The sequence below is a fragment of the Falco punctatus genome (genome assembly GCF_963210335.1).
Source record: "Falco punctatus genome assembly, chromosome: 8".
NCBI classification, from domain to species: Eukaryota; Metazoa; Chordata; class Aves; order Falconiformes; family Falconidae; genus Falco; species Falco punctatus.
The window spans coordinates 45,983,313-46,007,024 of NC_137588.1; the positions used below are offsets into that span (position 1 = coordinate 45,983,313).

At 48.4% G+C, this 23,712-nt stretch overlaps 1 protein-coding gene across 9 annotated transcripts in view; it reads left to right on the top strand.

Moving 5' to 3' along the window:
* SIL1 (SIL1 nucleotide exchange factor) overlaps positions 1 to 23,712 on the top strand; it is a 97,081-nt gene that overhangs the window by 30,413 nt on the left and 42,956 nt on the right. For all 9 annotated transcript variants that reach the window (XM_080398315.1, XM_080398319.1, XM_080398313.1 and 6 more), the window contains 2 exons: positions 22,013 to 22,133; positions 23,390 to 23,477. In XM_080398315.1, coding sequence (XP_080254441.1) covers positions 22,013 to 22,133; positions 23,390 to 23,477 — 209 coding nt within the window. The remainder of the gene's footprint in view (positions 1 to 22,012; positions 22,134 to 23,389; positions 23,478 to 23,712) is intronic.

Consider the following 23,712-nt stretch of genomic DNA (forward strand, 5'->3'; position numbering starts at 1 on the left):
TCCTGCTAATTGCTTTGCTGAATTAATGAATCTGTCCAAACCATTGGCTTCTCAGTGACCTAGACCTAACTCATACAGCTGTGTGCAGGTTTCTGAAATATTTATGTCAGCACGGTCAAGAGAGGGCTGTGAAATACAGCATTAAACCACCAGGGTATGCTCATTTTTGCAAAACTTGACGTGTGTAATCCTGGAAATAGAAGCCTCATCAGATTAGCACAGATTTGCATGAAGAGGAAAGGCAAATGGGATTTTAAAAACCTCATTTATGCCACATGAAATGCTTCTTTTCCAGGTTTTTTGATAAAATAACTTGTTACTGATGTGCAGAGGGGAAAAATCTCAAATGTGTAGTTGTTACAATCTTCTCTGGCTAGCAACAGAGGAGGTGCAGGGTGGTTACAGCAGGTAGGAGAGCCCAGGCAGTCTTGAGAGCAATTGCAAATATTCACTGCTTGGAGGTAGAGTTATGGCCGCTGGTAGCTCTCGCTCTGCTTGTTACCCATCTGACCTCTTGCATACAAGGCTTTTAATAGCTTAAATGTATCTCATGCTTGTCCTCCTTTTTATTACCACACACTTTCATGCTCTCTCGGCTTTGCCGTCCTCGTGGGCTTTCCTCGACTTCTCACCTTCGTATCACAGGATGCGTGGTCTCCCTAACACTGGCTGGTACCTAATTTGTCCTTACACTGGAAGTCTTCTCTGGCAAAAGTGGCAGGGCTGAAGCTCCCAGTGCCACTTCTGGCTCTGGTGTGGGGCACTGGAGGGCAGACGTGTCCGTTTTCTGTGCCTTAATCCTGATCCATGTAAGAGGGATAACAGTGTTTCTCTGCCTGTTGGTAAGAGGGCAGGACTGGGACGGCTCGAGAGACACTTGGACATCGTGCCAACAGGAGGGATCTCAAAGCCCTGTTGGAGTAGGGAGTGTTTGAAGGATGCCAGCTTTTGGATGTGGAGATACTGTCTGTACGAGTGTCTTTCCCTCCGGCTCAGCTGCGCAGATGAGGGCAGTGCTGTTACCTATCTCCAGCCGTGCTCTGCATTATCTGCTTGGATTTTCTTTACCGACAGGTTCCCTGAGCTGGGGAGTCAGAGGGCACCCGCCGGGGATGCACACCTGGTCCTTGTCAAGCCATCTCTTCAGTGTGCCGACAAGGGCAAGGCAGCGCTGCGTGGGAGCAGGCTGGCGTCCCAGCTGCTGCTGTGGGCTGCCCGTTCCCAGCGCTGGAGCTGCTGGGAGCTGCCGCCAGCACCCCGACGGGATGCCAGTGTAGGTGCTGCTGGGAGCGTTGTAGCGTCGGACCTGTGTAGTTGAAACACTCGTGAAACATCATGAACGTTAGTGAGCTGGGTCCTTAGGCACAAAGCTGACCTTTTCCAGGAGAGGACAGAGCTGCGGAGCCATTGTCATTCATGCTAAGGAATGCAAACCCGTAGCAAATAACAGAAACTTATAGGCCAGTAACTGAGCATGCACGTTAAAATAATAATAATAATAAAAAAAAAAGACTCCCACTTTATAAATAACACTTTGCTTCTCTAATATGACAAGTGTAGTAATGCAGTTTTGATTATCTGTTTTGTAGCGTGTTGTAAATGCAGTGTGTATCTGTAACTATATATTTTAATTTTAATAACATGAGACCTCAGAACTATGTAGCTCCTGGTACTAAACCGTGTCTGGGAACTGGGCAGGGACAGACTGCTGTGTGTCAGTACACTTAACTTGCAGGTTTTAATTAAGCGAAATGGCACGGGTTGGTGGCTGTGCCCAGCCCCAGCACAGCTCAGGGTGGCGGGATGGGTGGCAAGGTGCTGCTCGGTGGGGCACGTTCAGCATGGCCAGGTACTGGTCCAGCCCATAGGGTTATCCCCTGTGTTTTCTATCTGCTTCTCTGTGACCTGGGAGGTTTTGCAGCCGTTGTTTTCCCAGCATGTCCATGAGGGTATCAGGTTCAGCATTTGTGAAATGAACTGGGAGGCAGTTCCACTCCCCCCGCCCCAATCCAGATAAAATTTCTCTTGTTTTCTGTCATTTCAAGAGCTGCCAGTATCCTGGCATCACTGGTGTTGGTGAGAAAAATCTTTAAATCTATCACTCAGCTTGCTCAGGTTTAGGAGCAGAGTGGGGCTGAGGTGGGTTTTCAGTGTGCTGGCATGAATGCTGTCCCTTACTGGCTGTGGTGTTACTGGTTTCATTAAACAAGGTGGTTATAAAAGTCTTCTGCAGTGATGCATATACTGCCAAAAACTAATTACGCTTCTGAGGAGCCGAGGTAAAAGTTTGCAGCTCCTCTAACACATAGCCGTGGGCTTGGATGTTGGGCATAACTGAAACAGGGGTGTAATGATGCATTTTCACATGAGACAAACCGTGCCTCCTGCTCGCTGCGTTTATGACTCCATGCTCCGCAGTGTCTTACGGGTTAATTTGGAGCAGTTATAAACCAGGGGATGGAGGTGTTTTAAGATTCAGGTGGCTTTTTTTGTGCAGCAGGAGGAAGTTAGGCTCCATTTTTCAAAATATTTTCAAACTTAGCTTTAATGGTTCTCTGATTGGTGTTATTGTAATGTAGGTGTAGCATTAACAAAGGGAATAAGTATATCAGCTGTGCAGTAGTAGACATAAGTAGTGGGAATCATTCACATGGTTAAATTTACATTGTTTGGAGGGGAAAAAATGCTTTGAAAGAAGAGAGACTGTTTCCCAGAGAAGATATCTCTCATTCCTCTCTCTTATCTTCTTTCTGCTAAGCCAGGGATGCTGTGAGCACGCAAGCTGCTGAGAGATGCTGAAATGTGTGCTGGGTGATGAGGAATATCTTGCAATGGTTTTTACGTGTAAGCATGCTATATTTTCTGCTATAATGTTAATAACCTTCCTGTGACTGTTTAGAAGGATGAACCTCATTAAAGAGGTATTTAATAACGGGCCTATTTTTATCTCTGTCTTTATCTAATGTTCTGTGCATTTATTTCAAGCTTGTAGCACTGCTTTGGAAGAAAGATGTTTTCCCTCCTGGAAAACGTTTTGGGAGTGCATCCAGCTTGGTTATCTGGAATTTCCAGTCTGAGTATCTTTCCTCCTCCTTCCAGAGCAAGCAAGCCATACCAGGACCTTGGCTCTAACATTTGCATTGCATATTATGGGAAAATGTTTTTCAAGAAGTGTGACTTGGGTTCCAGAGTCACTGAAATGGTTCTGAAGGTTTGACCTAATATAATCAGAGCAATTCTCTCACACCTCAAATGCATGATCTTGTTTTGTGGGGCAAGCATTCCAGGCATCGTAACGTGTGCTGGCTTAGCCACGGGTCAGACCTCCAACCCTGGGAAACCCTGGAGGTTGCTCCTGCGGCCAGGAAAGCATCGAATTCCCACCAAAGCACCATCACAGATGCTGGAGATCAGGCGAGTCCTCCAGCTGCTGCTGCACGCTATGGCCCCAGAGCTGCAGGGTCAGCCTCCTTGTGCCAGCAGGGCTCAGCACCTCCCTGTCACCTTCTGGAGCTGGCCTGCTCCTTCCTGGTGACAGAGGGCTCCAAGAGCAATTATTTTCCTGGTTTGGAAACTCTTTCCTGGGCATGACAGCAGAGCAGCGCTGCTCCCGGAGCACAGGGTTGGGTTTGCTGTGGGACGTGTTTGACCACATGCTCTTGGAGAGGCTGGTAGCTCTGGAGATCAGGCCTTCCTGCAGAGCTGAGTATTCCCCCCCCCAAATTTGTAATTTTACTACATAATTTCATAAATTAATTGCTGACCTACTGATATAAGGCAGATGTGTATTCAGATGGCTCTCCTGTGTTTTGTCTTGTTTGCTGGTCAAGGTTGGCCATGGTGGAGGCAGGTGGTCCGCCCCATCCCCGAGGGGATGCACTGTCTTTCCAGTTCCTTCCATGTCCATCCCTTCAGCATCACTGGCTCTGCATCCAGCCTGCCTGCCTGGACCGAACGTGTCTCAGAGTAGAAGTGCTGCTGAGCCCACGCAGAACTGCACAACGCCAGTGCGTACAGCCTGTGGGCAGAATGAGCATTTCTGAACCCTTTTCCCCGACACACCTAAGGCCATGTGCTCCGGCACCTTGGGGTTTGGTCCCTGGGGTGTGTTTGACAGTTTTTACAAAACCACCTGGCTCTAGGAGCTAAACCTAGAAAAGGATTCATTGGTGTTCAGTCTAGATCACGTACATCACTAGAACACAGTTTCACAGTGTTACCTTTTTCATAATTAGGAAGAAAGTATTTTTCCCCCATGGTCTTGCTCTGGCCATTCCTTCCTGCAGTCTCCCCTGTGGGCTGAGACCCCGCTTACTAAAATTTCTACAAAATTGATTTTAGGTGGGTGAGCACAAAGCCAGATTTATTTTTTTTCCAGGCAGTCAGCACACAGTCAAATGGCTCCTGCGAGGAATATTTCATCCTGGTCCTTCACAGTCCATGCCTGCAAATTAGTGTTCTTACTCAGGTGGGGCTGCTGCTTGCTTATTTATTTTAATTTTTCCATATATTTCCATATAGGCTCACACCAGCAACAGATCTTTTTCCACAAACCCTTTTCAGAGCCTTGTGCTGTGCCTCCCCCATTCTGTCTTAAAAGCACCTTGCTCTCTGGAGGAAACCTCTGAATATCCACCGTGCTATCCTGATTTAGTGACGTGTTTTCTCTGACCTCTGCCCTCTGTTCATTTTTGAATCTGCAATGAATTTGGGACTTTAAAAAGCTGTTTGATGTTTCTTGAGGTCTAGAAGCTTGTTTTGGATTTGTTCTTGAATGCACACTGAAACAAATGTCTCCACTTTATTGAAACAACTTCCTTTAGCATCTCCAGGAACTTTCTGAGTTAAACAGAGATACATGTATGTTGTTTTTTTTCCAGGATAAGCTTGAGAAAGAAATGTAATCTCCTTGGGTCTGTCTTTATGTTTTGTAGAACTAATTCCCATTTATTGCAAGAGCTCAACACTATATTCAAGTTTAATTTTTTATTATGTGTTTACATTTTGGAAGGAGTAAGTGTGGTGGTGTTGGAAATTCTAATTAAGGATAACATTTCTGATTCAAAAGACCTTTCTTCAGAGATTCTTTTTCCTCTCTCCTGATTTTCTGCCTGCTCCTTAAGACTGCAGGAAGTTCTGCTTGGGTCATTCACTTGCAACAGGATGTTATCTGAATACTAAATTAATGTATGCAGTCTGTCACTTGGTATTTCTTCTGTTCTTCTGCTGGAGATCTCCCAGGGTTGCAAAGACCTTGCAAGTGGCAATGGCGAGAACAGGAATGTGCCTATGATCCTGCAAAGTGAAAGGAGAAACACTAAGCTGCATGTCTCTCCCATCACTGCAGGGTGTGAATAAATAGATCAAATCAACAATTTACATTTTAACCCTAGACCAGGTCTTATTTTTAGGATTTGTCGCTCAGCCCAAGCGAAACGTTTCTGTTTCTGTCTGGTGGTGTTTTTAGAAAACACCTTGAATTTATCACTGAGACTGTATTTTAAGATGCATTTACATTTTGATGTAATCTGCTGCTTTTCTTACTTGAAACAAAACCCAACTGTTCTATTAATTATACTATCATATAACCTGTTAACCAGGTTGCTGCAAATTACAGTTATCTCTCTGTTCTGCAGCTGATATAATATGCAAAAATGATTAGACCTGTCTGTATCACAATTAGCTACAGCTGGAAGGAGGTGGCAAGTTGTGAAGGCTTGTACAGGTACTGGGAAGGTATTTACAGACTATATGATGTAAAGCTGGGAGGAGTGGGTGCTGCGTCCGTGGCGTCTGCTGCCCTGCAGAGGGGTCTTGACAGGGAAAATTGAAATGGAAGAGATTGTTCAAACACAGAAAAATCCGGTTTACCGTTGGGTGATTGAACGGTGGGGCAGGTCAGCTCCACCAGAGCAGTTGTGCAGTCTCCATCCTAGGAGATGCTCAAAACCCAGCTGGACACAGTCCTGGGCAACCTGCTGGAGATGACCCTGCTTGAGCAGGGCTTGGACGGGATGGTCTCCAGAGGTGTCTTCCAACCTCAGCCAACCTGTGTGGCAGTGCCTTTTTTAAAATGGAAGATCTGACGGTGGGCTTCACAGAGAGCTGCAGACCGTGGTGGCGGTGATGCTGACTGTTCCCCCTTGCTAACACCAGCTGAAATCTGAAATGAGCAAACATGGCAAGAGTTGTTGGAGACTTCTCTGAAAGGAGGCAGCAGAAAGTAACATCTGAGACCAGCTGCTGGGGCCAGCCGAACTGGAACCAGGAGCCAGAGGCTGGAGTGAAGGCACCCCGTGGGACCAGAGCCTTTGCTGGAAGATAAACCAGGGGGCTTTTCCTGTGACCCCTATTTTACCATCTTTCCACCAACTGATCTTTTCAGGTGCTCTCGAAACCTGTGGATTACATCCTGAAGTGGGAAGGACATGTCCTGAAGGAGGAGCAGAGTGAGGCTGCAGACAGAGGAGAGCTTGTACCTCACCCGGCTGCCTGTTGGGAGAGCCCGCTCTTGCTGGCAAGCAAGAGAGGAGGAAGAGACGAAGCTCTTCCAAGTCAGTCTGTGTCGGTCAGAGGTGTTAATGTGACTGCTTTATGAGGAGCAAGTGTATATGCTCTCCTTCATCCACTCCAACAAATGTTCTCGCATTAGGTCAGGCCGCCTACACTGGCAATTTTAACTGTTTGCTCTCTCTTATACTTGATAAGCTGATTTGTGTATGTGTGGGTTTTGTTGACTTTTTTTTTCCTCCTGAAAATGAGAGATGGTTCACATGATTTCTTTTTTGTCCTTTGTAGCGTAGATAATGCAGGTAGGAGTGGGACAATAGCATCTTCATATTTGTCAAGTATCCATCCACAGCCCAAGTGTGCAGCCTGAGTGCAAAGGGGATTTTCTTGCAGGCTTAGGAATACTGCACAGACAGGTAAACCAGGACACTTGATGAAGACCACACTGGAGAAGGATTGTATGCATGGTCTAAAGGCCAGATATGGAGTCACCGAAGCGCATGTTGCAGTGGTAGCGGAGCTGGGAACCCTGAACAGGGAGGTTTCCTTCCGTTCTGGCATGAGGAAGCAGAGGAGCTCTGGTCCACCATGGTTTTACGTGTGGACCTCCTGATGCCTTGCACAGAGCTTGCTGTGAGCCCGGGCAGGACCTTGCTGGTGGGGCTGCCCAGCCAGCGCAGGCCACCGTGCTGCCTGGCAGTGCTCCAGGCATGGCAGCGAAGTTTGCCTGTCCTCAGCATGCTTCTGCTCGGAAACCTGGCGGTGCGCAACGGTGCCTTGCACCAATGGCTGCTCCTTGTCTGCATCACTTCTGCTGGTGGAGCTGGGACAAAGCAGTGAGCCCTGTGAGCCAGCACCCCTGAGGTGAGGAGGCAGCCTGTACCCCCCTGTGCATTGCCTGGGCACTGCTGGTTCAATTAATTAATCAATTAATCGCTTACCCTTGTGCGTGCAAAGCTCTGCAGCGGTGAAGATGTGTGTATTTGGGGGGCTTAACCCCAACCGGCAGCTCGTCAGGTAGGATTTGCAACACTGGCAGCTGGGGAGAAAAACTGTTATTAAGCGTAATGTGGCACCTTGGATACAGAAAGCATGGGGAGGCAATAAATACAGACTACCATAATGTCATTTTATAGTGTCACTCTTCAGAATTTATTAAGACTTAGTTGCAGTGATGCCTGCAGCTTCTTCTGGTTGAATCAGTAAATTCTGTTCATTATCTCCAGCACTTGTTTTGACCTACTGTGTTTTAAAAGAGAGGAAATACTGGAGGCATAAAGACACCCCAATTACTTTCTTTGGCGGCTGGGTTTTTTGGTGTAAATCCAGTTTTTCTCAGGTTTGCTGCTAACACCCACGTCAGTGCTCGTCTGCATGGACGGACCCAAAATGTGAAGTGCTGCTTGCCGAGAGCACTGTGAAACGCAGGCACCGGTGCCCTGCCTCAAGCACCGCAGCCGCCCATGGGCAGCGTGCGGCAACGCAAAGAGCTGTAGGGAGGAGGGATGCGACTCTCGGAGCAAGTTTGCACATCTTGTCCCCCCACCCTGGCACCGCTGCAGTGTGTGAACACCCTTGGACAGGCTAAGGCTGGCTGAAAGTACAGAAGGGTTCACAAGAACTCCCGTACCGGTAGAAAGGTGGTTGCTAAAGCTGCAGGCTGCTTCACTTGTCACCTCGCTGCAGGTGTTGCCACGCATTTGCAGTTGGGAGCTCGCTGCCTTGTTGGTGTTGAGAATGACACTGGTGTTTTTCGAGAGTTCCTCAGTCTACAAATGAAACTGTCCTTGTTTCTTCCATTTTTGTCAAGCATAAATCACAGCGGTGGTGTGTTTGTGTATCTTTACCCCTGTCCTCAGCCTTTAGCTCTCCAGGATGGAAGAAAATGAGTTCAAGCCCAACCTTCTGATAATTTATTACATTCCATGTGCTTAAGGGCAAAATTTAAGTTGCCAAAAGCAGATGTTTGCTTGCTCCTTTTTTAGCTCTCAAAGTACTTTCTCTGTGCTTGATTGATGGACGTCCCTGCTACATTAATAGTTGGGCTTTGCAGAAAGCTGTTATTACCAGGAGAATCTGGTGTGGGTTTCAGTTTTTCTTCTTGCATTGAAAATCCATTATTAATGTCTTTTTGAGGAAAAAAGGCTTTAATTCAGGCATTTTGCTTTGCTTTCTCAGACTCCTTCACAGCTGTCTTCTCTGAAGCACTTTTAAAATCAATATTACAAGCATTCTTTACATTTCGCTGTATGGTTGAGGGTTTCTGTGTCTTGCTATTGATTTCTAATTGTGTTGCAGGACATTTGGGTGCACACAGAGAGGCATGTGATGGATTACTTTCTGTGTGTCTTACCCATCATCACTGAGCTGGCTTTTTGCATGTTCCCTCTTGAAGGATGCTGCTTCTGAGTGTGGAAGCTACCAGAAGAGCTTTGCTGGCTCGTGGCCCATGGGTGCAATCTTGAGACACTAAACTTGTGACCATTCATCTGAGTTTGGTTTTAATTTTGGTTTTGTATCAGGCATGGTGGTGGGCTTGTGGGGTCTCCTCTTTTGTGTCGTCGTGGCAGAGTTTTTCTGCCCTGACTTCTTGGGCATCTTCGTGTTCAGCATTGTAGGAACGTAACAGGTTTGTCCTGGTTTTGTTTGGGGTGGTCATAAAGCATCTTCATCTTTGGAGCAGCACTGGCACGAGCTGTGGCTTCACCCCCTGGATCAGCTCTGCTAGCAGATCTTGGCATTTCAGAAGCACGAAGTCCAAGTCTCGATGAAATAATATGGAAACATAGAGCACATCTGTAGCCGCTGTAAAGCTGGATTTGCAGCTACAGGCTCTTGGAGCCCATCAGCGTTGGTGGAGCATGGGCACATCTGTTTGAGAGCTCATTGGGCTTGGAGGAGGGTGTGAGGAATGACATGGCTGTGACCAGCACAGAGGCTCCAAAATGCATCAGTTACTGCAGGCGGGCTGCGGCAGGGGAAGGGCGCGTGCGGTGGGACAGGGGACCGCACGCCTGTGTGCATGTGGCAGGTCCTAAAAGCACAAAGGAGAAAGAGCAGCAACAGCAGCTGCCTGCGTAGGGAGGGTTTGCATGTGCCTCGAGCTCTGTGAAGCAGGGTGATGAGCAGTCCCGCTGCAGAGCTCTCCAGGCAGGTATGGGCATTGCTGTTGAATACCCGCCTGCAGGCAGGCTCCTTCCAAGCCCTTTGCTCCACGTCTGCTGGGTGCTTTGGTTGCAACAATATGCACCGTGTAGGTGGCCGGGTGTACAGTGAATTGCTGCAGGGGGGTTGGGGTCTTTGCTCGTCAAGCTTATCTTCAGTGAGGGTCAACTCCTTGACACGTAAAACACACCGTGCTTCGTGAAGGCCAATTTTAGCTTCTAAAGAATTAGTTGTACTTTATCCATCCATGCTGGGCACCAGAGCAAAAAGATGGCAGAGGCACTGGTCCTGTGTCTCTGGAGGAGCAGCACGAGAGTGCGGGTGTTTTGAACACGTTTGCAGAGGACACGGGCAGCCTGAGATCTGGGGTGCAGCGGTGCCTCTATGTGCTGGAGCCGGCAGCCAGGAGGGGGATGGCGTGCATCACTGTGGGCAGGCTTCGACCTTGCTGCTGGAACTTAGTTAGCAATTCTGTTGATGTTCTGGAAACGAAAATATAATTCAGGCCACCTTCTCCTCCAGGCTGACCCTGAGAATCTGGGAGGAGAACAACTACTGAATAATTAGGGGACTTCTTTTTTCTTTTTGCTAGAGTTACTGCTCAGTGTTGAACTGTGCTGTAAAGTGTCATTAGTTTCCTTGAACTTATCGGTCCAAGTGTACTTTGCATTAATATAATTACGTAAATTGCAGTCTCGTTAATCACTGAGTGCTGCCGCATATCTGTGTTGCCTTTTTTGGGGGTGGTTTGGCTGGTGGAACCCCTGTAAATCTGGGCAGGGGGTGAAGGCTGTGGTGCTCCCCCGTACTCCTGTGCTCGTTCTGGCTCGCGCTCTGTACTCACACACCTCTTGCCCTGCAAGGTCTGGGAGCATTTGCAGTGCTGCCGTGCCTGCGGAGAACCGCCACTCCGCTGCAGAGGAGGGCAGCTGGGACAGCCGGGGACAGGTAGGTTTGTCTCAAGGGAGTTTTTTCCTACCATGTTCCTGCTGCTGCCGTTTCGTTTTGGGTCCGTAGAGGTCCCGGCATGGCACAGCCTGGGCTCCTGCCTTTGCCGTGAATACCTAGAGCCTGAGCTCTTGGGTAGGGGTCCGCTGCAGGGCCGTTTGATGATGCTGTGGCTCTGTCTCTGTGGCAGAGCTCTCAGCCTTCCTGGCAATGTAAATTCTTCTGGCTGCATGCTAAAATTACACTGAGTTATTGATTTATCTTTGAGAGGATTTCCTTCCCGAGGGACGTTTCTGGCCGTTGTAATGATTTAGTTCTTCTGCAAGTGCAGAATCCGTAGCAGAGCTGAGCCACCCTCCTGCCCTCGAGCCTGCAGCCCAGGGTTGTGCTTCCTCTGCAAGCTGGTTCTGTTCCAAAGCTGGGGACAAGGTTATACTGCTGTTACTTCTGAGTGACAACTGCAAATAAAAGGGCATTTTCAGCTTTTTGCTGAGGAAGCTGCAAGTCTCGGGGTAGCCTTTATGCCCGGGCACCAGACTTGTTATGTTGGACTTGTTGCAAACACAGCTCTGGGTCTGGCACGTGGGCAGGTGTGAAGCTGTGCCAGTGTTACGCACCCAGGCTCCTGGGAACGTTTTGATTTCTTAAAGCAAGGTGTGATGGAAGGGGGATCATGCAAATATAGGTTTTGTAGTTTTTTTTGGTTTGGTTTTTTTTTTTTTTCGTTCTAATGATGCAGGGTATAGCTTCTTTTCTTCCCCTTCTGCTGACTCGCCCGTGGTGCATCTCTAACACCCAGGCCAGCCCCGTTCCATTTCAATCTCCTGCTCGTACTGCTGAGACGGCAAAGCCAATTCTCTGTTTCTACCACCGGTTTTCTCCCCTTAGCCCTCAAATCACAGTCCACTGGTCGTGGCTCAGCTGGTGAGCACTATCGGTAGGAGGACCTGACCCTTCAGGAGCTGGGCCAGATGTTTTGCCTGTTGTGTGTGGACGGGAGATGGCAGGCTCCGTGTCCCTGGGTGCCTGTCGCCAGCGGTGGCCTGCCTCAGGCACCTCCCTGCGGGGTCCCGCACTAGCCCCACGGTGGATTTGGATCCCATCTCTGCTGCAGTGTGCACGCTGATAAAACATCAGGCTGCTCGCATGGGCGGTGTTATAAAACAGCATCCCGTGATTAGGCCCAGGGAGAATGTAAATTTATTTTCCTGTGAAGCAAGTGTGGCACAACTACTTTCTTTCCTGGTGATCTGTCTCCGAAATGAAACGAGTCCTTAGTGTCTTATCTTAAATACTGCTGTGTTGACAAGTTCTCTTGACAAAAATGAGGCTAATGTCCCTTACGACTGCATTAGCTTTAGAAACAAGGCTTTAAATTGAAGCTTCGGAAAGCACTATACCAGTGCTCTCTCCAAGGCATCTTCTTATTCCAGCTTTTATTATTCAAATTCGTTCTCACTATAGCTTGGCAGCGTAGCTGGCAGACGGGTTTCTCCAATACGTTCTGCTGGTCTTGCAGCCAGGCGGTTCAGATCGGGCACCTTCCAGCGCTGAACCAGGAAAGTGTTGTCCAACCGTCGGTGGACCTGGGCTCCCTTGGCTCTGGGGGATGCTGTGGGCTCGGGAAACGGTGGTGCCAGGATGTTACTGTGGCCGCTGGTGTGAAAGTGAGAGATAAGCCAGCAGACACGCGTCGAGTAGTGATGCAGTCAGAGTCAATAAGCTGCACGCCTTGCCAGCAGCGCAGCGTGTCCTGAAACACTCCCGGTGATAGCTGGAGCTGGGAGAAAGGAGTTTGGTTTTCCTCTGTTGTGTCTTATCTTTTCAGTTTCAGCCTTGATTGAGTTATAAACACGGAATCTGAAGACAGGAACTGAGACCTGGTCCTGAAGACCCCTTCCTGAGCTTCCCAGGCTTCCCCTTGAAAATTGTGTCCTTTTTTTGCCCCTTTTTACTCCTGTTGGACAGTCTTAGTCATCAGCTTCTTGTTTCCAACCATGGATTAAGCATGGCCAGCTTAGACCTCCTGGTTCTCACACTGGCGCTGGTCCTGGTGGATTGTTCCTCCCTAGAGAGCAGCTGCGTCCTTCCCATGCCTCTGCATTGCTGGGTTTTTTGGGGTGGTTTTCTCTGCCCTGATTTTCATCTGTCGTGACCACCTCAACAGTCACTGCAGAGAGGGAGAGGCTCTCTGAGAGCAACAGATGTGGAAGGCAGCTGTGCTTGGTGATGCTCTGGAGGTGCTAATTTCTGTCATAGTAAAGAAGTGAATGGTACCTGTCTCAGAAAGGTATCAGGTGCCTTAAAATTTGGCAGGATAAATATCATCCTCAGTTTCTTCTGTCAGGTTCTCAGTTCTCCTGGTCATCCGGCTTGTCCTTTGCTGCCAGAGTTCTGCCTTGATCTTCTCTGAACGTAGATAAGCTTTCAGCTTCCGAGATGGCCTTTCTAGTATAACAAATACACCTTTGGGACGGTAGTTATTGAATAGGTTGCAGTGACATTATGAGGTAGCATAGGATTGGGGTTAAATACTTTAGTGAGTTGGAGAAGGATTAAAACTGGCTTTTGTAATTAACGTTTCTCTTGGATGTCGACTTGGTGGCATGGTGAGACAAAGGGCGCTGCAGTGTCCCTGCAGCCTGGCATGCCATTTGGTAGCTGAAATAATCAGTGTGGCTGGACACCTTTGATCTTTGCATTTCTGCTGCTGTCCAGACCTTCGTGGGATTAAACTCTCTAAACTACTACAGTTCACAGGCTCGAGCCCAGTATCAGAAAAGAAAATAAATTGCATGCTTTGTATTGGATCACTAAGTGCACACATCGTGCTCTAACCAAGGGTGTGTGGTAATGCGTAAGAAATGGGTAGCTTGAAGCTGGAGATGAGGATTTGCTTAGGAAGTGAAAACGTTGTGTTTTTGCCAATTTTACGAAAGGGCAACCCTTCCTCTTCCTTCCGTGCTATTTTTTTTTCCTGGTGTATTCTCCACTGTTGCAGTGCAAATGAGTGAGAAGCCTTTGCAGAGAGGGGGGTGGAAGGGCAGAAGCACTTGTTGCGAGGAGCTCTTTGCCATATGAAGCTTTTCTGTGTTGGCAGCAGCAGAAGCTATATCAGCAGATGCTACAGCAGCGACTCCCATCAGAGAGGCACCATATGTCCTCTCCCGAGCCCTCCCGCCGCTCCTTCCCCAAGAGCCTTCCTCCCCAGGCACCTCGCTAGCATCCGCCCTCGCTCCCACGGCATACTGTCTCGGAGCATCCCGGAAAGCGGCAGACACCTCGCGGGAGGTCCGTGCCTGCCCTGCCCGTGCCAGCCGGCTGCCTCGTCCTCGGCGGTTGTCCCGCTGCGGGAGGGTCGAGGCTGGGTGGGATTTCAGGCACAGCTAGCTCAGCTCTGTGCATGCCCCTGCACGAGGCGACGCTACGTGGGCAGAACAATCTTTTTGGCTGCCAGCGATGGTGGGCGTGAGTTAAATGGTCCTGCTCTGGCAGTGTCAGCCAGGGTCGGTCCCTGGCACCGCTGGGTTTCCCTGCCTCTCCCTCCCCTTCCGCCCCCGCTGCCAGAGCCAGCGGCGAAGCCGAATGCAGGCAGCGGGGGTCTGGCAGGAGGCGTCGGGAGCCGGAGCCCGCTGCTCACGGGGTGCGCTGGTTTGGATGGCTGGGCTCATGGCCCCTGGCGCTTGCTGATCAATTGAGAGAACATAAATACCGGTGCCATGGGAGAGCACTGGATCAGTTTAAATTGGCAGTCGTAAGTGGTTGTCCAGCTGAGTGTCCAAATGTAACGGATGCTGTCACATGCCTACCCAAACATTACTTACCGGAAAGCCTCATCCTTGCAAGCCTTTGTTCTCTGCTAGCTGCAGATCAGATTGTGGAAAGAGGGATTTGATTCTGGCATCATTTAAAAAATGTTTTTATTATATCTGCCGAGGGAAACAAATTACAGAGAAGACCTCTGAGCACTAGGACAAAAGAGGCTCTAAAACCCTTTTCAGATAAACAAATGTTTGAGCTGTAGGCCTGATGGATGGTGTTTAAAGGCATGGTTATTGCTGCAGCCAGCAAGCAGTTGGCATTGAGAAATAGGATGCAAGAAAGAAAGTTCTCCCGAGGTTGGCTGCAGGCCCGTGTCTCCCTGTAATTCTGGTTGTGAGGAGCCCTTGGCACCCCGAGTCCACACAACGGTCTCTGTGGCACTGGCCATAGGAAAACAGTAACCCAGCGAGCACCAGTAAGTAGCTTCTTTCTTACTTAATAAGAAACTGGAATAGAAATGGCCCTTTCTCTGTACCCTGTTTGGTAGGGTTCAAGCCCAGCAGAAAGCAGTGCTGCTTCTTTGAGACACATGGGGAGCCTGGGCAGGAGCAGGGATGGTGGCACTTTGTGTTGGGATGTCTCAGTGCAGTGTTTTTGGGGTTTTCCCAGGGATGGCTTTGCTGCCAGCAGCAGCGCTGGGTGTGGAACGGGGAACAGATTCGTACTTGGCGAGCTTGAAAGCATTTCAGGTGGCTCCTATCCCTGCTCTGCTGCAGCATGGAACAAAATTGGAATTGGAGATGTATTTAGACATCATTTTGACAGATTGGATTGCAGGATATTTATTAGCATAGCTTGGTGTATTATATAAAAGATTTGTTAGATAAACTAACCAACTGAATTGTCTTACATGAAGCATCCTTGATTTTGTTGAAGATTTTTTTAACTGTTTGTTCAGTCTCTCAAGAATTTATCACATTTAGGAGTCTCTGGAAGACACTGGTGCGAGCTGGGGCCGAGAGCTGTGTCTGTGGCTTGGGGACTGGGCCACTCCTGCTCAGTGTTTGTCTGCCTGCTCCGGGAGGCAGGAGAAAGCAGCCGCCTGAGCTGTTTCTCACGCCGCCGTAAGGACAAAACTCCTCTCTCATCCTTTCCTTTGTAATCCCAGGAAGGGAAGGACGTCTCTTTATCCTTGTCAGCCCTTTGAACAGCAGGATCTTTGTTTGTATTGGGGTGCAATGATAAGACAAAATAACGGTGATAAAACCAGCCTGAGGCTGCCAGGACTTCTCATTAGCAGGCAGAGGCAGCCCCTCCGCCCCGGGAGTGGTTGCATGGTGCGAAGGGCCGTGGGGGTCATGGCAGGGGTTTGTCTGGCTTCCCATCCCCTGTGGATGCGACCGGCATGTGCTTGAGGAACATGGCAGACTAGAGTGATTATAAAAGGGTTTTCTCTATAAGTAATTACAGTAGGTAATTAGAGCCCCTGCTGCCACTGACGGTGTGGACCCGAGAAGCCGGGGGCAGTGACCAGGGTGGTGCTTCTCCCGGGATGAGCTGTGCTCAGCAGGCACCTGTGGTTTCCCGGGAGAAGTACAGAACTAATGGAAGAAAGAGATCACGTGAAGTGGCTTTGTAAAGCGATTCACATCGTAGGAGTGTCTGCCTGACATGGGGGTGCAGGTGCCTGAGCCCCCCTGCCGCTGGCGGGGTACAGGAGAAATGCTGGTCAATGCTGGGGTGGCTGCTGGGAGAAGCTTCCAGGCCTGATGCTGTTAAACCTCGCCGCTGGCTATCTGGAAGAGGTGGTATGTAGCATATTAATGACCTTTTCTGATGGCACTTAATTGGGAGGAGTGGTGAGTGCCAGAAAGTGAACTAACGCAAGGGGCTGTAGATGGGTGAGCAGGGAAGTGGCAAAATGAAATTTGGGCTCTGGGCTCCCGCCTCCATCAGTAACCCGGCTCTTCCTGACCTGTGTCTTCTACACATCTTCCCTTCCTTTTGTATGTAAAAATGTTCTGTTTTGAAATAACAAGCAATCCAAGGAGCCATATGACTCACCCTTAAAAAAAACACAACCAAACCCAAAAAAAGCAGCCAGGCTTTGCTGCTTCCTTGCTCAACAGTGCTGAGCAGTGACTTTGGGGGTCAGAGCACGCACCGAGCCCCTTCAGACCAGGGCTGGCTCCTCGCTGCTCCTCAGAGCCCAGCGTTCAGCCTGAGAAACAGGCAGCATCTTTGTGCAGCTGGAGCACCGTGCTCCGTGACACCCCCGTCTCTCCCCAGGCCCACGCGCGGCAGGGCGGCACCATGAGCAAGTGCCAGCGCAGCTGGGTCCCCCTGTGCGTCCCCAGCATGTGTTGCCCCAGCCTCTCCCATTGAGCCACCTGTGGCACTGGTGGCTCGTGGTGCCTGTGATGCGCCAGAGCGGAGCTCCACTGCTTCCTGGGATTTGTCTCCATGTATTGTTTTGGTTTTTTGGGTTCTTTTAATCATTATTTTATTAAAGGAGTAGGTATGGTGCCATCAGATAACTTTTTGTGGATGCTCTGTCAGTCTTATACAGCCTTATTATTTTTAATATTGCAGCACTGCTGGTTTGTTTTGCTGGGAACATTCACGTATTGATTCACAGATTCTTTTGTTGCCTGTGTTAGAAAGAAAGTCCCTGTCCCCTCACTCCCCTGTGACAAAAGAAACAAAGAGTAAAGAAAGGTATATGTTACCTGATGCTTGCTCTGATAGCGAGGTGATTTCTGAGAACTGCAGAGCCAGTTACTGACTCACAACTGTGGCTTGTTTTCATGTTTTTAATAGATTTGTTTGGAGTTTGGGGGGGGTTGGTGTTGGTTGGTTTGGGTTTTTTTTTTTTGCAATGGCAAATAAGGATACTCACTTGGGGAGAAACCAGGGGATCTGTCTGGTGAGCAGGATCGCCCTTTTTTCTGCTTGCAGATGCCTTCCCAGGGGGACATTTCTCTGCCGTAGGGGGAAAAAGGGTGCCAGAAGGTGTTTCTGGATGGGGAGAGCCTCATGTCCCTTGTGGGCTTCTCTTGCTGAGCAGGTCAATGGGTGGCGGCTCAAGAGTCCAAGGGGTGGGTAAGGGATGGAGAAGCTGCTGCCAGGAGCACAGTGAGTTACTGCACCATCTCAATATGGGATTTGTATGTCTATGTATGATGTTAAACTTACCTGTTTATTTTGAGTGCCTGCCTGTTGCTGTGTAATGACTTGGGGCTCAGCCTTGTCCCCGCACAGAAATGCAAAACCGCTTGTGGCCAGCACTAAAGGGGATATGTACTGGGAAGGAACAGGGCAGAATGAGACCTTGCTCATTTTGTGAGGAAGGACAGTTGGTCATTGGGTTGGCCTAGAAAAAGAGAGATGAGGTTACTCGGGTATTGCTACATCATGTATATTCAGCACTGCAGCCTTCTGCTTTTAGCTATCCTGTATATTAATGCACCTGATTCTTGCCTTAGTTGTGAGTGTGGTAGAAGTGTGTTCTGTTTTCCATTTGTTTATTTATTTATCATCTTGTTTTCAACCTCTGCGAAGCTTGATATAGGTATAGAGCTTCAGAAACATACACATAACAGAATAACAGATAACTGTGATTTGGTTACAAGGCAATAATTTAAGTCGACAGGTTTAGCTGATAACATAAAACACAAGAGAGAAATAGCATCAGTTTATAAATGTCAGCAGAACCCCTGCAAGTGACTTGCTGCCTTGAAGCCAACTCCAGTGCTGTAACTCCATCTAATATATTATAAGAAGAAATAAACGGATGTCTGAAAAAATCTGGCTGACCAAGATTAAAAGAATAGGGCTATAAATTAAATTCTCCCTTGGCATCACTTTAAGCAACTTTCAGGACAGGCAGAAGACATCCAAATAAGATGAATGCTAATGCACTCGCAGGACCTCCAAAAGTCCAGGAGTTTTCAGGCTGCGGCTGCTGGAGCGGTGGAGCGCCCAGGCACAGTGCCGGTCTGTCCGGGGAGCAGTGGGAGTCCAAGCGGTCGTGGTCCAGCTCCCGTGGGAGAGCAAAGCCTGGCCTGGCGCTTCCGCGGCTGATAAAGGGATTAATCCAGAACGGCAGTAACACCGTCCCAGCAGCGCCTTGCCACAGGATCAGTGTCTCCTGCTCGGAGAATAAATGCTGTCGTTTTGCTTTGACATTTATTTCCAATAAATACCTTGTCATTTGTGTGGCGGCAAGGGTTTTTTTATCCCCTGGGAGTATTTCACCTGGTGGATGCTATCGTTCTGGCTGCGAGGCGGAGGGCTGAGGGACTGAGGGCAGGCGGGTGGCGCATCCCTGACAGGGACACTGGGTGGTCTGCTTAAACCTCCTGGCTTTCCCTTGGATCCGTCAACCCAAGCTGATGCAGTAACGTGTATTCAAATAATTTTAGTTGTGGTTTAAAAAACCCCACGTATGGGATATTTTTTAAGTAGTAAATAATATAAAGCAGTTGTGGGGGAAGGAGTTTGCTGCTTCCTCCTCCGACAGCTATAGCCTTTTCTGCGGGTTCACGGAGGGGTTTTCACAGCTATTTCTACTAGTAGTTGATTTGGGGGTGGGGAATTAATAAGAATGGAAACTCTTCTTTCCCTTTATAGGGAGCAAGGGAGTAGGACAGGATGAGATCTAGTACCTGTAGGATTTGGAGATCTCTGGAAAGTGAGACCATTCAGCTTCATTCACTAGCACAGACATGCAATGCATACCTGCTTGGATAGACATAATCTTTTTTTTTGTTTTTGTTTTAATGTATCAAAGAGAAAAAAAGTCAAAAATTGCTTAAATATAAACTTGTTTTTATATTTTTAAATTGTTTCTTTTCCCAAATGCAACTTAATACAAACAGTAAGTGAAAAACCAATTATTCTAGGAAAAAGGCTATTAAGAGTATGATTCTGTATTAAACAGCACGTGAAGCTGTGTAATTGCTTACATATGTATCGCTCCGGTGTGTGCTCCCAGTTGTTGAATAGTATCAAATTATAGGAATCAAAAAGAATCAGCTGTTTTTAAGGGAAGTGTCTAGAAGCTACATAGTGAAACATGATTAAAATTCAGGATTTCCAGCTTGCTCATTTGAATCGGCAATTTTAATCACATTATTCAAGTCAACCCACCCTCAAACACTCTTTATGAATAATACTTCAAAATACCCCAAGCTAAACAAGACTGAAGACCTCATCCTGTCTCAAACGTCTGGAATATTTTTAAGTGACTACGCCAATCTTTTTGCCGAAGAGAGAGCTGTGTGTCTTGATTTATTTAACAAAGCAGTATGTTTGTCCTGCTGCGGCATGAACCTGTGCTGCTGTGCGCAATAGCAAGAAGAAATCCCTGTAGCAACAAAAGGCGCTTAAATACATCGAGGCTTGGACTTCGCTCTGGGGTTGGATGGTCTCAGTCACATCTCGTTTAGCAAAGCGCGAAGAAACAGAAACCAGGAGAGGTTTGTGTCTTCTCTGATGGCAACCTCCTGAATTCGGTTGCGCTGGGTTTGTGAGCTCGTGCATGGTGGGGTTCATGTTTTCGTTTGTTTACTGCTTGCTGAAAATAGTAACTGGGAGGGCTGATCACACGGGAGCCGCTCAGCCCTTCTGCAGGCTGCTCCCGTACTTTCCCTTTTGATGCTTCTTTCAAGCAAAGCCCATCAGCCTTGTTCCTCTCTGCTGGCAACCGAGTGAACTAACGTGGCCAGATGAACCGAGAGCATGACAGTCGGAATATACTGTACTCTTCTAACGGGGACATTTATTTCTGGCTGTGTCTGACAACTCAGGAGTCGCTTCAGTGAGTGCTGTGGCTGTAACCTGGGCTGCCCTGGTGCCTGTGACCCGGTGAGGAAAGGCGCTGACTTTGGGAGGGCAAGGACCCCGCTCGCCCCTCACCTTTGCCCCTGAGCGGTGTTCGTGCTGGTGGAGGAGGAGGACATCCTCGTGCATCTCTGTGTTCAGCACACAGTGCCGTTTGATAATTATTGCTTTTTTCTGACCCCTGCCTCAGTGTCTCCTGAAATTGGGAGAGGTGGTGCAGCGTGGTCCTTTTTGCAGACATCCTGCAAGCTCCTTTTTGACCGGCGTGTCCCAGCTGCATTGCCTGCATCGCTGTGATGGGGACAGCTCAGCTATCACAGCGAGTTCCTGCAAAGCCCACCTTTTCAGAGTGGGAAGATGCTCCTCTAGATAGACGCACAGATTAAAGCTGCTGCGATTCACAAGTAAAGGAGCAGGAGGAGGTCTGGGGCCGTCGGAGGAGAGTGTGCCACGTGCGGGGGTGGCGTGTCTAGCCTGTCCTTGCATAGTTTAAGGTGGGGGAAGATAATCACATCTGTCCCCTCATATATCCAACCAATGCAACTCCCTAGGGACAGGAGATGGTGGAGAGAAAGAGGAGCTATCAGAAATGCACCCTGTTTTAATGTGAAATCCTCCTAAATGGATTTTCCTGATCTTTCTAAATGCACTTATACCTGCTGGATGGCTTATACCTGCTGGATGGCTTTAGGCTTTGAAATGTTTTTGTCTGAATTATGACAAACATCCCGGTCTTATGTAGGAAGCACCAGGTCCTTTGATCAGTGAAATGCCTCTTTGGTCTTGAAGAGGGAGGGATCAATCTGGTTGTTCCCTAGACTAGAGCATTTTGTCTTTGAGTACGTGTATTTATTGTACAAAATAATTATCCTTGTCTTCACTTCCCTTTGGTGGGAGATGCTACCTGTCTCCTGCGTGGTGTGCTGTTTTATCTGAGGCATCCTTGTAGGTAAAAGGAAGCAGATAAAGGAAAGGCTGAATAGGGAGACTCATCAATAGTGTAGCCTGAGCAGCGAGGTCTGTCTGTCTGTGTGCAGCTGAGATCTCTGCATTCCTGCAGCTGCAGCCTTGCTCTCCTAAGCAGGCAGATTTCCTGCATTAAAAGAAGGGGGAGTGACATCGAGAAACTGCAGCCAGATATTGCCGCCTCTCCATCCCGGTGCTGTGGCTGCCCATCGTGATGTGTTTGTGGTGAATTATGACCAAGAAAAAACACTCTGAATTTCCCATCTTTTCTGCATTTAAAACCAAACCTTAATGTATTCTGTGTATTTTTTGTTGGCAGATAGTAGTGGTCATATATTCTTTTTAACAGAGTATTTCCAAACCGACACAGCCTCGCCTTGGTGTGCTTCATATTCGGCGTACCTGTCTGTACGCTTCGATTTCACTTGGGCAGCTGTATTTTATGATGTCTACCCCCATCAGCATCCGATTCCCCTTTTCCCGAACAGCCCCCAAATCCGCTCCTGATGTGGGTTTTACCGCTCCCCAGGTGGCCCCGGCAGGGAGGAGGGAGCCGGTGCTGCGCTGGGCTCGGGGTCCCTCCTGCGCCGCGGCACGGAGAGGCGGGCGGTGAGTCGGGGTGGCATTTCTGCGAGATTAGAACAGCCCCAGAACAGGGCTGCTGATGGAGGGCAGAAGGGCTGGCCGGCTGCTGTTCCCGTGTGGGACAAGGCTGTTCTCTCCCTGGCGTAGGCAGGAGCATGTGCTGTCAGCTCCTGCCTCTGTGCAGAGCTGGGCTAATGCACATGCTCTGGAATAACCCGACCTTGGTTTGCAGGTCAAGCCGTTCCTGCAGGGTCACACGTACGATTGAATCTGCAGACGGGAGACAGAGAAGCCAAGCTCCCAGATAGTGAAAATGGAAAACGTGACACGAGAGAAGAGAGAAGAAGAAAAAGGTACGGTGGTGCAAAGCATCAGGTGGGTGGGCTGCGGGGTTCATGTCTTTTATTGAGGCTGGGTTCCCCGGTTCACTTCCTTGCTGGTTCTTCCTGAGACTTAATTGCTGGTTTAAGAGTTCAGCAGTGCTGAGAACCTGTGCTTTGTGATCCCTTTGGGATGGCGGTAGCAGTGCCCTGAGTGCACATTCAGACACCTTCATGGCTTCTCATACCGTGACACCGAAACTAAATTTGCAATGTGCCGCCTTTGAATGACAGCAGTCCTTTGAAACATCTGCAGCAATCAGCCTGAAACTACTTTCTAAGCTGAAACCATCAGAGCAGTTGTGAGGGGCTTTGATTGTGTTGACCTGATCCAGATACAGTGTTTTTAGCTTGGTACAGTCAGCGGGCTCGCAGCATTCATTTACACATCAGTTACTGCTGGCGTTCTCCTTGGATCAGACAGCCTTCCCTACACCCGCATTTCAAAAGTTGTTTTAAAAGTTTCACTGGTGCTGACTTTCCCCTTGGCACCCTCCTAACAAAGACAGGTTTAGTTACTATGGGAAACTTTCTTTTCCTAAAGTGTGTGGGATTTATCACTGCTTCCCTCGCTCCCCCAGTTACTCCTGTTCAGCGCATGGAGAGGCTCTTTAGCTTCACGATGCCTCAACAGTTGGCTTTCCTTTTTTCTGTGCAAGAGTGTGTGTGGCCCAGATAAACACTCTCTGAACCAATGAGATAGGTGTAAAGAGCAGCACAACATGTTTTTTTTTTTAGCACTTCCATGCAATTTCTGCTTGCGTTTACCCTTGCCCTAACTTTGTGTGTGACGATCATCAGAACTTCAGCTGTAAATCTCCATGTTAAAGCTTGCAAGTCCTTAGCAATGATTTAGTGGCACAGTGGCACTTTTTCATTTTTCCTCTGAAACACTTCCTGCTTTTCTGTATTGCAATGTGAAATTCAGAGGTATAAATTAATCAGCTGTTTTTATTGTGTTATTACTTGAGATTTTGGGTCAGTGTGCAGATTACGGAACCTTTTTTGACTGTCAGGGTGAAGTGTCTGCAAACCATGCACAATACGTAGCACTTGGACTAATACCTTCTTGAGCATGGAGGGGTTTTGTGTGTTTTAAGTGAAGTGCATGGAAACATAGTGCTCTTAGGTCCTTTCCTCCTGACATTATCCGTTGCTAGTGTATCACAGTGAAAATATTAGAGATACAATTGTTTGCTTCTAACATGTTTTGTTTTGTTGCTGGGCAGGGTGGATGTTGACTCAAATTCATTCACATCCCAGGAGCTGAAGAAGGCATTGGCTAAACTGAAGGAAAGTGAGAAGGCAGAAAGGAAGGTAAGGGGAGTTCCTTGTTTCCAAAGAAGTGTACAGTACATGGATGTGAATACCCTATGTTATGCATCTCAGAAATGTGATGGTTAAAGTAGTTGCTTGGGAAAATACTGTGCAGACTAACCTTTTGGTGAATATGGACCTACAATACCTCTGCGAGCCTGTTAGTGATGTGGTTCCCTGGGCAAATCTCACCCCTTTTTGTGCTAATCCTGTTTTTCTGTGAGAAGGGAAGACT